We start from the raw sequence: 13,984 nt of genomic DNA on the forward strand, positions 1-13,984 counted from the left end.
CCTTCCAAGAAGGCTCATAGGAAGCACAGTTCTCCTTCCCCACCACGGCGCATTTCTTCTCCTGTGCCACCCAGCGGTTGCCGCCCCAGGCCGTCATCCGTTTCGCCTGGCTGCACCGCTGGTAGCCGAACATCTGGCCGTTCACCAGTGGAGGAAGCTCCCCCTCCCGGCCATCTTCACAAGATGGCCGATGAACCTATAGAACAAATGGACGATGACTGTCCGCTTGCTGTTAGCTGCGGCAGTGCTCGCTCGAAGCCGGGCCCTCAGCGGCCTTCGAGATGACCCCTTCTTGCATCTTCTTCTTCTCATGATGGCACTTATTCACTGGAATATTTGCAGCATTCACTCCAACCGAGAGGACTTGAAATTGCTGCTCCGCATGCACCGTCCGCTCGTCGTAGCCCTCCAGGAAACGAAGCTACGCCCATGCGATCAAATTGCCTTGGCACACTACACCTCTGTGCGTTTTGACCTACCCCCTGTGGCAGGTAAACCGGCTCGTGGAGGGGTTATGTTGCTGGTCCGGGATGATATCTACTATAATCCCATCACATTGCACACTGGCCTGGAGGCAGTTGCCGTCCGCATTACTCTCCCCACTTTTACATTTTCCATTTGTACCATTTACACTCCATCGTTGTCTGCCGTTACCAGGGCAGACATGCTGCAAATTATTGCTCAGCTACCTGCACCATTTTTGTTAACTGGAGACTTCAATGCTCACCATCCTCTTTGGGGCTCTCCAGCATCCTGTCCGAGGGGCTCCCTGTTACCAGATGTTTTCAACCAGCTCAATCTTGTCTGCTTCAATACTGGCGCCCCTACTTTCCTTTCAGACACCTCTCACACCTATTCTCATTTAGACCTCTCTGTATGTACTACCCAACTTGCACGTTGGTTTGAGTGGTATGCACTTTCTGATACATATTCGAGCGACCACTTCCCATGTGTTATCCATCTCCTGCATCATACCCTCTCTCCATGCTCAACTAGTTGGAACATCTCCAAAGCAGACTGGGGGCTCTTCTCTTCCAGGGCGACCTTTCAGGATCAAACCTTCACAAGCTGCGATAGTCAGGCAGCACACCTCACAGAAGTCATTCTCACTGCTGCTGAATATTCCATCCCTCACACTACTTCTTCTCCACGCCGCGTACCGGTCCCCTGGTGGACCGCAGCATGTAGAGATGCCTTACGTGCTCATCGACGTGCTTTACGCACCTTTAAACGCCACCATACAGTGGCGAATTGTATCAATTATGAACGATTACGTGCACAGTGTCGTCGTATTTTTAAAGAAAGCAAGATAGCCAGCTGGGCTGCTTTCACAAGCACCTTCAACAGTTTTACTCCTTCTTCTGTTGTCTGGGGTAGCCTGCGTCGGCTATCTGGCACTAAGGTCCACTCACCAGTTTCTGGCTTGACGGTCGCAAATGACGTCCTTGTGGCCCCTGTGGATGTCTCCAATCCCTTCGACTGCTTTTTCGCAGAGGTTTCGAGCTCCACTCATTACCCCCCTGCCTTCCTCCCCCGAAAACAGGCAGAGGAGGCTCGGCCACCTAACTTCCACTCCTCGAATCGTGAAAGTTACAATGCCCCATTCACCATGCGGGAACTCGAAAATGCACTTGCCGGTCACGATCCTCCGCTCCAGGGCCTGATTCTATTCATATTCAGATGCTGAAGAATCTTTCTCCTGCGGGTAAAGGTTTCCTTCTTCGTACTTACAATCACATCTGGATTGAGGGACATGTTACCGCATGCTGGCGCGAGTCTATTGTTGTACCGATTCCTAAGCCGGGGAAGGACAAGCACTTGCCTTCCAGTTATCGACCCATCTCGCTTACCAGCTGTGTCTGTAAGGTGATGGAGCGAATGGTTAACTCTTGTTTGATTTGGCTGCTCGAATCTCGACACCTACTTACCAATGTACAATGTGGATTTCGTAGGTGCCGCTCTGCTGTTGGCCATCTGGTTACCTTGTCGACCTTCATTATGAATAACTTCTTGCGGAAGTTCCCAACCACGGCTGTGCTCTCCCATTTGTGTTCTTTGATTTGGAGAAGGCTTAAGACACTTGTTGGAGGGCGGGCATTCTCCACACCATGCATACATGGGGCCTTCGCGGTCGCCTTCCTCTTTTTATTTGTTCCTTTTTAATGGATCGACAGTTCAGGGTACATGTGGGTTCTGTCCTGTCAGACACCTTTCGCCAGGAGAATGGGGTGCCACAGAGCTCCGTTTTGAGCGTCGCTCTCTTCGCCATAGCGATCAATCCAATAATGGATTGCCTCCCACATGATGTATCAGGCTCCCTTTTCTTGGACGATTTTACCATGTATTGCAGCGCGCAGCGTACATGTTTCCTGGAGCGCTGTCTTCAGCGTTCTCTTGAACATCCTTACTCCTGGAGTGTCGCCAATGGCTTCCGTTTTTCTGCCGAGAAAACGGTCTGTATTACTTACGACTCGGTCCCGTTGCTCTCCCATTCGTGGAGGCAACAAAATTTTTAGGTCTTACATTTGACAGGAAACTTAGTTGGTCTCCACATGTGTCATATTTGGCTGCCCGTTGTACCCGTTTTCTAAATGTCCTCCGTGTTCTCAGTGGCACGTCATGGGGAGCGGATCGAACCATCCTACTTCGCCTATATCGGTCGATCGTCCGCTCCAAGCTGGATTATGGGGGCTTTGTATACTCCTCTGCACGGCCGTCCATCTTACGCCGCCTCAGCTCCATACAACATCGGGGTTTACAACTTGCGATCGGAGCGTTTTATACTAGTCCGGTCGAAAGTCTTCATGCTGAATTGGCGGCACTCACTTACTTGCGCGATATACTGCTTTGTCGTTACACCTGTCGGCTACTGTCAATGCCCGACCACCCATCGTATCATTCCTTTTTTGACGACTCTCTCGACCGTCAATATGGGTTGTATGTCTCTGCCCCGCTACCCTCTGGAGTTAGCTTTCGTCGCCTCCTTCAACACCTTGATTTTTCACTCCCTGCAACCTTTAGAATGGGCGAGAGCCACACGCCACCTTGGCTCCAGGCTCAGGTTCGCGTTGACCTTGACCTCAGCTCGCTCCCAAAGGTGGTTACCCCCGGTTCGGAATACCACTCTTGTTTTGTTGAACTTCGTTCGAAGTTCATTAATATGATCTTCATTTATACAGATGGCTCTAAGACCAATGACGAGGTCGGGTGTTCTTTTATTGTCGGGGCACAAAGTTTCAAATACCGGCGACATGGCCATTGTTCGGTCTTCACAGCTGAGCTCTTTGCCCTCTACCAGGCTGTTCTTTATGTCTGCCGCCACCGACATTCTGCTTATGTCATCTGCTCCGATTCTCTGAGCGCCATCCAGAGCCTCAGTGATCCGTATCCGGTTCACCCTTTCGTGCACCGGATCCAACGCTCTCTTCAGCAGCTGGTGGACGACGGGTCTCCAGTTAGCTTTATGTGGGTTCCTGGCCATGTCGGTATCCCTGGGAACGAAGCTGCAGATGCCGCTGCCAAGGCTGCGGTCCTCCAGCCTCGGACGGCTTCTTGTTGTGTCCCTTCATCAGATTGTAGCACGGTCATTTGTCGGCGCATTTTATCGCTGTGGCTTGCCGATGGTCTGCAATTACGGACAACAAGCTTCGGGCCTTGAAACCTCTTCCCGCAGCTTGGACGTCCTCCTCACGTCCTTCTCGGTGAGAGGAGGTCGTTTTGGCCCGGCTACGAATTGGACACTGCCGGTTCACCCATCGCCATCTGCTGACGGCAGTGCCGGCGCTGTTCTGTACATGTGGGCAATTGCTGACGGTCTACCACATTTTAACGTCCTGTCTGGATTTTACTATGCTGTGTCTTGATCTTGGCCTGCCATGTACTCTGTATGCCATTTTAGCGGATGACCCAGGAGCTGCTGCTCGCGTTCTTCGTTTTGTCAACTTGACACACCTGTCTAAGGACGTTTGATTATGCTGTAGTTTTTTAATCCTATGCCTGTTAATACGTCTTTTATAGTGTTGACCCTTTTAGTTGCTGTTTTAACCTTGTGCCTCGCGGTACATTCCTAACTTAGTCAGGGCGCTAATGACCATTGTAGTTGTGCACCCTAAAACAACAACAAAAAAAAGGGGGGGGGGGCGGCATGTTCATCTTTTCTGTTACCTCTCGGAGTTCATTTTTGGCAGCTGCTCCTTACTTTCACACTCCCTGCCATGTTTTCGATGGGTATGAACTCTTCACCACCTTGGCTGCATGAGTTGGCCGTGTTCTCTTGGACTTCATGTGTTTCCTAAGGACTGTACTCCGGATTTCACCTATTGCTATAAGTTTCTTGACTTGTGCATTCATCATTGACACCGAACATTTTTGTTATTGGCTTTCAGAACAGTGCTGGATTTTTTGCAGCGGAGCTCTACACCCTCTTATCAGACCACCCAGTACATCTGGCGACATGTTTCATATGCTCTGATTCTCTTGGTGTGCTTCAGTCTCTCTGTGTGCTATAAACAGTCCATCCCTAAAAAAAAGTGCTAAAGGTCCAAGACATCTTGCACTTGCTCACTGTTGAGGGTACCACTGTGATGTTCATATGGGTTTCTGGTCACATTTGCCTGGCCAGAAATGAGGTGCTGACACTTTTGCCAAGGCTGCAGTCCTCGTACCTCAGCCTGCTAGCTCTTCCATTCCTTCAGATGATCTCCATGCTGCCATCTGTTGGCAGATGGTGTCGCGTGCGTGTGTGGGTGCACATGTTCAAGCGCGCGTGCGTGCGTGCGCGCTTACTGACTATCAGCCATTTTAGTCAACAATGCACCGTCTGTTGTCCACTTTTTATCTGTCATATCAATATGGCAAAGAACATTTAATCTTTGGTTTAGTACTCTTTCCGTTTCCATGGCATATTTTGTGGGTCTTTCTCCAAGGGGAAATCCTTGTTTTTTAGCTCCCTTTCCTTCTGCTGATTGAGCTTCATGTGTAGTTGCTTTTAACTTCTTTTACTTATTAGTGTTCTAATGTTATGACATGGGGCTTATGACTGCATTTGTTTTTGTGCCCTATAACAAAAGGGGTGGGATGATCCTACTGTTAGGTATACAAATAGTCCTTGGCCAAAGGGCGATACAAAACGCCTTACACTACCTTTCTGTCACCCATAGAACCTCAGGTATGAGCTCCGAAAAAATCCTGTTTTTATGCGCGACATTTTGGAACATATTAGGCAATGCATGCTGTCACACACTTACCCATGTACAATATGTTCAGCTCTTATAACCACTTTTGGACTTAGGCCAAGTTGTTGATATAAACATGAAAACTTTCAAATGTATTTGTGACCTAGACAACCAGACAGGATGAACTTCAACAGAAGAAAATGAAACAACCTATAAATCTGGATTTTTCCATCAAAAAGTATGGCCCATCAATGTGTTTATGAAGTGTAAAATTTACATACATGCTTAAAAAGTAGTTTCCCGAGATTTACATTTGGCTGCAATTTTCACCATTTTTTAAAGTTCTCTGAAAAGTGTAAGTCTTCGTGCAATTTGTAAGGGACACTGCAAACATGACAATTAAAGTCTGTATTTGGCATCAAAGTATTTGTTTTTAATTTTAAATGCAAATCAATTTATGAAAGGGTACAGAAAAACTTTACAAGGGGCTGTGTGCACCTTTATCTTGTAGTTTATGTTGGTGACACCTGTTACAAATGAACACGGGAAGTTAAGATAGTGGGACACCAGATCTGTATAGTTGATGGCATGAAGAAAAGTCTGTCAACACAACTGACACTTCACATTCACATTTAATTCTGTAGTCGTATTCCTTAGCATCACCAACTCTCAACCAAACTGTCACCTTCTAACCTTACCTAAACTTTAGGCTACACTACACGTCAGACAGCCAACACAACCAAGATTTCATATTACATGTGATGGAGTAGGCAGTCGGCAACTGAACTATCTCCGTCAAACTTAATCTATACCACAGGCTATGCTACAGATCAGTTCGTCACTTCAACTGAGAGTCTGTATTCCAGATGAACTTATTATCTATTTCAACGCTAAAATGACAAATGTACTATTTATGTATTAATGACAGAAATGTCAGTGTGTGGTAAAAGCAAACTATGGAAGAGGGGCATACCATGCAATGTGAATAATTTCTATTTGCTGGCTAAAATTGCTATCTGATAAACAGTTGATCATTGACAGCCTAATACTATTCTTCCATTAGCTGCCTCCAACTTTCAACTCATGATTTCAAATCCTTGTCCAGTCATGCAGATTTAAGTTTTTCATGATTTCCCTAAATTTCTCAAGGTAAATGATGGGATGGTTCCTTTGACAAGGCACAGACAACTTTCTTCCCATTCTTCCCCTATCCCGGCACCTACTCCATCTCTAATTGCCTTTTTGTCTGTGGGACATTAACATTAAGTTGCATACTCACACAATGAAAAAGTCTGCTAAAATATTAAGGTTTCACACAAAATCTTTCTTCTGAACAAGAAAACACACACACATTCACACAATCACAACTCTCGCACAGCTGGTGCAACACTCGTGCACAATCAACAGTTCACTGATCAAATCATGAAGTTACAAAAGTAACAATTACTACTTATGTACTCCAATTCCTAAATAGAGGCATTAAATATGCTACATTTTGCACAGACAGATCTACGTAAAGTAAACGTTGAGCTCACATTGTTTGTAAAAAGTCTTTACTAGCCCATGATTTCAAAAGTGCTGCTGCTTGTGAGGTACTTTATTGGTTTAACTTTATACATTGAGGAAGTTTAAGAAGAAACTCATTTCCAACAGTGCCATCACTTCAAAAAGCAAACAATTCAAAAACGTTAGTTTTAGTAAGCAGAAGTGATTAAAGTGGTAAAGTTAACCTGTTTGTTGATAATTCAACTTTAGCTTTTAGCGAACATGTAAAAACCACAATCGAATCATATAGAAGCGTAATATCACAAACAATAAGCTATATGCATGTTATTATTGTGTAATAAAAACAAGGATTCCAAGACTTACCAAGTGGGAAATGCCGTTAGACAGGCACAATAAAATAACACACAAACACACACACAAAATTTCTAGCTTTTGCAACCGACAGTTGCTTCTTCAGGAAAGAGGGAAGGAGAAGGAAAGACGAAAGGATGTGGGTTTTAAGGGAGAGTGTAAGGAGTCATTCCAATCCCGGGAGCGGAAAGACTTCTTTCCCTCTCCTTCCCTCTTTCCTGAAGAAGCAACCGTCGGTTGCGAAAGCTAGAAATTTTGTGTGTGTGTTTGTGTGTTATTTTATTGTGCCTATCTACCGGCGCTTTCCCGCTTGGTAAGTCTTGGAATCTTTGTTTTTAATATATTTTTCCCATGTGGAAGTTTCTTTCTATTTTATTTATTATTGTGTAAGTTGCAAATAGTTTTAGCTATGGTAATGACATTAAGTTGTCACTTGAAGATGGATTAAGAAGCCAAAAGCAGTTCATGATCAAATAAATAAGATTTTACAGAACATCAGGAAAGTGTCCCTATTTAACAGTATGTACTAAACGTTTCATTGCAAAAAAGAAAGTTGATGTTTGAAGTTTCTGTTTCAAATGATTTACTGAAGACAGGTAAACATTCTTCTCACCACTGACTAAACATGATGTCAAAGCCCTAGACACATAGCTAGAAGCTATCCTTTCGATGTTTTAAATTGTGAACACAGTTATCCAAGCATAACATAAATTCAGCAGTTAATTTAAGAAAATGCTTTTTTATCCATATCAAATGTGTGAGAGCCATACAAAAATTGGGAGAAAATGGTTTCTCAGTAAAATATTTTATGTCATAATTTTTTATGACAAGTTTCTGAGGGAAAAATTTTGTCATAGCTAAACCATATACATACAGTGCTTGATCCCAAACTTTCAGTGTCTTTAACTGTCACCACCATCATAGGCAGATAACTACATGCCACGTTGTGTGTATATAAATAGATCAAGGAGAGCTTTTGGAATATTGTGGAGGTTAGCTTTTTAAAATTAGAAGTATATGGACACTAGTGGTGGGAAGACAGTTCCATTCCCACCATTTGAGTGATTGAACAGGTACAGTGGTGATGTGGATCCTGGCACTATTGTGGTCAAACTCCTCCTCCATTTCAGTAACTGTTCCCACACTATGCCCAGTAGGTAACCACAGTTTCTTTTATAGTTTTTTTCCAATAAATTGAGGAATTTTCTTTGCTTCATTTCTGATAACCCCAGTATGAAGCTCTGTGGACAATTAGCTCCTCGTTGATGCTGTTCTGCCATTCATATACCTCATTGCATACGAGATTGAATCAAATGTAAACTGGAATTACTTTTATAAATTTGTTTAGCTTCAGAAAAATTCACACACAAACTTATTTTGCTATATGGTCTCAGATCAACAGTTTCTTGATCCCATTTTTGTAAAGTGAATGTGCCTATGACAGCAGCCAGTTGCGCATTAATATGTCTACTATGCCTTTGGTCTCTCTCTCCCTCTCCCACCCTCCTTGAAAACGAAAGATGGCAATAGTATGCAGCATTCACAGTGTGATGTTCGTGGAGAAAATTGATGAGAAGGACTCTTTTTAAAAAAAAAAAAAAGACTATTGCAACAACCTCATTCAGCCATACTGCTCATCAGGTGATGTTAGTGAGGTGCATTGTCAACTTTTTCACATCCATATAACTACTGTTTGTGCACTGTGTACTCTTGAATTTTTCTTGTGGTGTTGTCACGGAAGTGTGCCACAAGTATTGTCAAAGTTATCTCTTGTTAAAAACTTTATTACAATGCGTTGGGCAACAGACGATGGTATGTCCTGCTCTGACATTAAGGTCCTCACTAAAGAAACAGTACGATAATGTTTTTGCTGTGGAAGACAATCACTGGAAACAATATCAAAAATGAACATAGATCGTGACACAATACATTAACAAAAAGGCATGTAAATGAAAAATTCTGCTTTATTCAATCACCCTCATAGTTAGTGAATGTCTGGTGGGTGACCCTGTTGTTAAAAAAATTGTGATTGGCTTTAATAGCTTATTTTTATGAAGGTCATTTGTGTATAAGTACATTGCATTCCCAGTTTACTGAAAAAAATATTGCATTTACCATGTGGAGTAATAATATGTATTTATACAACAGGCTGATTTGGCTGCTCTCTTTACACCTCGACAACCGCCAATGTCACTTGCTGAGGCTCAACAACTTATGGAAGAGTGGAATGAAGATTTGGATGCAATGGAGGCTTTTGTCTTAGAAGGAAAGAAGTTTGTTCGACTGCCAGAGGAAGAACTAGGTAAGTACCCTTGAATAGCTTTTAAGTATGCTAAGATCTTTTGTAATTTTCACATGTAGTTACTAGGCCGATAAATAATAATTAATAATAATAACTACCATTATTATAAATTGCTTACATTACAGAGTAAATAATAATGTGAGTGTAAACATCATAGACTGATGTTTAATACGGTGTGCTGTGTGGCTAGAAAAAAGTTTATGTTTGACCACTCAGACGTGTAAAGTTGTGGCACAAAGTGCAGTAGTAGCCTGGAAATTGTCTTCTCAAAGAGCAGTAAGTAAACTGAACTGTGAATGAATACAAGGAAAACACAGGTTAATACTGGTACAGCTTCACAAAAAAGGCAACTAAGAAATTACACTGAGCAATTTGTCCAACGAGTTAAAAATACATAATTTGTTGGTGCCCAAAGATCCTCGAAAAATCCAAAAATTGCAATAATATATTACCAGATAGGTTAATAGACAGTCACACAAAATACAAAATTTAATCTCTGCTAAGTTAACATAAAGGCAACTCGAGTAGTGATAACTTTGTGTCCGGAAATTCAAATTCACTGATTTTATTTGCCATTATGTTTTGAGAGAAAATAATTGATGATGCCAAACTTTACCATGAATCATATTAGGATAAAGGCAAACATAGACGTGTTCATGCTAGAAGGCAGGCCCTGTTTATCATATTAATGGAAACATAAACACGGAGCTTAAGAGACACAGTGAAGACTGACAGTCAGAGGAATGAAAATATTTATTTTATTTTTATTTATTTTTATTTATTTATTTATTTAACCTGGCAAGATTAGGGCCACCAGGCCCTCTCTTACATATAACCAGGCATTCTACTTATTTTACAGTCATATGTTTTAGTAGGCATGTTAAACTACATCTAATACAAAAAGTAAGATAAACAATTAGAAAGGTACACCTCGAAAAATACATTATTGAAGAGAAAGATTTTAGATAGGAGTGCTGGCAGCAGGGAGTATGAGGGAGAATCATGGTGAGGGGAGGAGAAGAATAGAGAGACATGATGAAACATAATTAAGGAAAATATAAAGGAAAAGAAGACTGTGAGGCTAATAGAGATAGATGAAGAGGAAGGCATCTCAGGAGCAAGATAGAAGACGCTAGCTTTGCTATTTGACAGATGAGAGGATTGGCCTTGCACATTAATTTTGTGGAGAATTTTATGCGGATGATAGTAGGAAATGCTTCAACTTCTTCTTAGAAGCAACAGGAGATTGAATTTTCCTCAAGGTAAGGGGCAGTTTGTTCCAGAGGCGGACAGCGGCAACTGAGGAGGAGTTTGCAAAAGTTTTTGTTTTGTGAGTGGACATAGTTAGGATACCAGATAAGAGTGACCTCGTGTTTCGATTATGATGGCATGACAGGTTTTTTAATCTCTGAAGCTAGGTACTGGGGTGCTTGCGCGACGAGGAGTCAGTGAAGTAGACATAGAGTGTGGTAGTCACGCAGTTTGTCCGGCCGCAGCCACCCTAGCTTGGAGTATGAAGCACTAACATGATCATATCGGCGAATGTTGCAGGTGTAACGCACACAGGCATTCATGGTTAGCTCTAGCCGTCTTTTGTTTTCACTACTCATGCCTTGTTGAATCACATCACAATAGTGGAGGTTCGGTACAACGAGTGCTTGCATGATGTGGCGTTTCAAGTCCTGTGGGAATATGTTTCGAAACTTTTTGAGAGCATAGAGACAAGCAGACGTCTTTCGGCACACTGCGACTGTATTCTCCGCCCAGTTGAGATGCTCGTCCAAAGTTACACCCAAGTTCTTCACTGTTTTCTGATATGGTATTGGAGTACCTTCGAGCAGAACAGGAGGTAGCCGTTCGCAGAAATCTGAACTTATTAATTTCTGATGGGCTATTAAGATTACTTGCATCTTTTTTGCATTTAATTTAAGCCCCAGTTTTTTCGCCCATGTCACTACTGAAGACAGATCATCATTCATCAGAGCGATTGCAGTGTTTACGTCTTCAGGTCTGACGCTTAGGTAGAGCTGGAGGTCGTCGGCATAGAAATGATGTTTACAGGAGGACAAAACAGACGAAATATCGTTGACATATAAAGAAAACAAAAGTGGTCCTAAGACTGATCCTTGTGGCACTCCCGAAGAAACGTGTTTCCAGGAAGATTTTTCATTTGCGCAGACAACACATTGCTGTCTGTCTTTTAAGTAGCTTTCAAACAATCTCATTGCACTATCAGAGAAATTAAGCTGTTGCATTTTTCTGAGTAATATGTCAAAGTTAACAGTGTCAAAAGCTTTGCTGAAGTCCAGTAGCGTCAATATTGTTGCCTTTCGATTGTCGATGGCATATTTCAGGTCATCAGTTACTTTAATTAGAGCAGTGTTTGTGCTGTGATGTTTACGGAAACCGGATTGAAATTTGTCATATAGACTGAATTCATGCAAGTGTTCAGTTATTTGGTCATGAACAATATATTCAAGTGCTTTGGAAACAGCAGGCAGTATGCTAATTGGTCGGTAATCACTAGGCATTTGCGGGTTGTCGATCTTAGGGATGGGTCGAATTATGCTTCTTTTCCATGCAGTGGGGTATATTCCGTTCACAAGGGAAAAATTAAATATGTCAGTTAAGACAGGTACTAAGATATCGGCAACATTCTTAATCATGGTTATACCGATACTGTCGTTGCCTATTGCATCAGAAGAGATTCTCATTATTGCTTTTCTTGCCGTATTTGTTGTTACATGTTTTAGATGGAAGGTATCGTTGTTTGGGGATTCTTGTGGACGGTAATTATGAGCCGTGCTGGTATTTAGAGCTGCAGAGAAGAATTCATTTAATTCGTTAGCTGATACATGAAAAGTAGTTTCCGATTTTGCCTTTCCGACCCCCAAGCTACGGAGATTCTTCCATAGAGTCGTGGGTGTCAGATCGCTGCATACAAGGGAGCGAGCGTGCCTGATTTTGGCATTGCGAATGCATTGTTTCACTCTGTTCTGTAGCTTTCTATATTCTTCGAAACGCTCGGGTTTCGGATCTGCCTTGAAACGCCTGTGGGCAGCATCCCTATTAGTCATCATATGACGTAATTCAGCTGTCAGCTGACAGTTGATGTTACAATAAGTTCACCATGTTCTTGTGGTCTTCAGTTTGAAGACTGTTTGGATGCAGCTTTCCACACTAGTCTGTCCTGTGCTGTCAGTGTCTTCTTTTATGTGTAATTACTGCAACCCACAGCCATTTGAAGCTGCTGGCTGTATTTATCCTTGGTCTCCCACTACAGTTTTGACACTCCTTTCCTCCCTCCCCCCTTACCCTCTGCCACTGCCACATTTATGATTCCTTGCTGCCTCATGATGTTTCCTAACAATTCATTCCTTCTTTTAGTGAAGTTGAGCCACAAATATCTCTCTTTCCCTAATTCAATTAATGTTTCTTTATTATTTATTTGATCTACCCATGAAATTTTCAGCATTCTCTTTTAGCACCTCATCTGAGAAGCTTCTGTTCTTTTCTTATTTGTGCTGTGTATCACCCATATTTCACTTCTGTAGCACACTCCACTCCACCATATAAACACCTTCTCAAAAGATGTTCCAATGCTTGCATTTATATTAGATGTCAAAAAACTTCTCTTTATCTTGGAAACATGATTGAACTAAGTGGAATAACTGGAGAATACTGTGCGTACAGAAAATATAATAACAGTATACCAATGTCAGCACTTCCATTTGCTTTTCTTCATCTGTGCACTATTTATCATCCCACACAGATTTAACAGGGCTGGCACCAAAATGTGATGCACAGCTTAGTAAATTGCATGACATTTTACACATTAGCAAGTGATTCTGTTTTTAAAAATAGTTTGTAATAGTTGCAAACGTCCGCCTCCCGGTAACTGAGTGGTCAGCGCGACAGAATGTCAATCCTAAGGGCCCGGGTTTGATTCCTGGCTGGGTTGGTGATTCTCCCCACTCAGGGACTGGGTGTTGTGTTGTTCTAATCATCATCATTTGATCCCCATTGACGCGCGAATCACTGCAGTGGCATCAAATCGAAAGACTTGCACCCAGCATATGGTCTACACGACAGGAGGCCCTAGTCACACTACATTTACATTTTTAATAGTTGCAAACAGTTTTTGACTGTTCCAGTCTGCCTCCCTCCATCCCTAACTCCCCTCACTTGCCCCCCCCCCCCCCTCAATCCCCCCGCCCCCCCCCCCCATCTCCAGCATTACCATTAGTGTCTGAAATCAATATTCTTTCAATTTCAGTTTTGTTGGAATGAACAAGTTATACCCAAATTTGGTTGCATTGACAACATTTTGTCTGCTCCACAAAGTCAGTTTTGTACAGTAGTATATCCATTAATTTTTACTAAACATAAATTATTGCTATAACTCTACTGAGTAGTGGAATGTGAATGCTCTGAAGCAACAGTCCCATGTGAATGAACTTGTCTTGAACAGTCATTTTAAGCCTTTGCATAACTTTCTCTAACTACAATGCTGTCATATATAGAAACAATCTTAAGAGTGTTACACATAGTTTTGGGAGATAATGTATTGCACATTTTCAAAAGGACACAGATCTGGTGACTGGCTGGCCATTATAGCAGATGATCAACCTGTAGAGGACAATGGACAATG

General features: G+C 42.4%; 1 protein-coding gene across 1 annotated transcript in view; it reads left to right on the forward strand.

Annotated features, from left to right (window-relative positions):
- The window catches only part of LOC126318536 (protein flightless-1), a 155,812-nt gene that overhangs the window by 129,809 nt on the left and 12,019 nt on the right, over nt 1-13,984 (forward strand). Inside the window, exon 17 of the mRNA XM_049993407.1 lies at nt 9,180-9,333. Coding sequence (XP_049849364.1) covers nt 9,180-9,333 — 154 coding nt within the window. The remainder of the gene's footprint in view (nt 1-9,179; nt 9,334-13,984) is intronic.

This window comes from Schistocerca gregaria, chromosome 1 (genome assembly GCF_023897955.1).
Source record: "Schistocerca gregaria isolate iqSchGreg1 chromosome 1, iqSchGreg1.2, whole genome shotgun sequence".
NCBI classification, from domain to species: domain Eukaryota; kingdom Metazoa; phylum Arthropoda; class Insecta; order Orthoptera; family Acrididae; genus Schistocerca; species Schistocerca gregaria.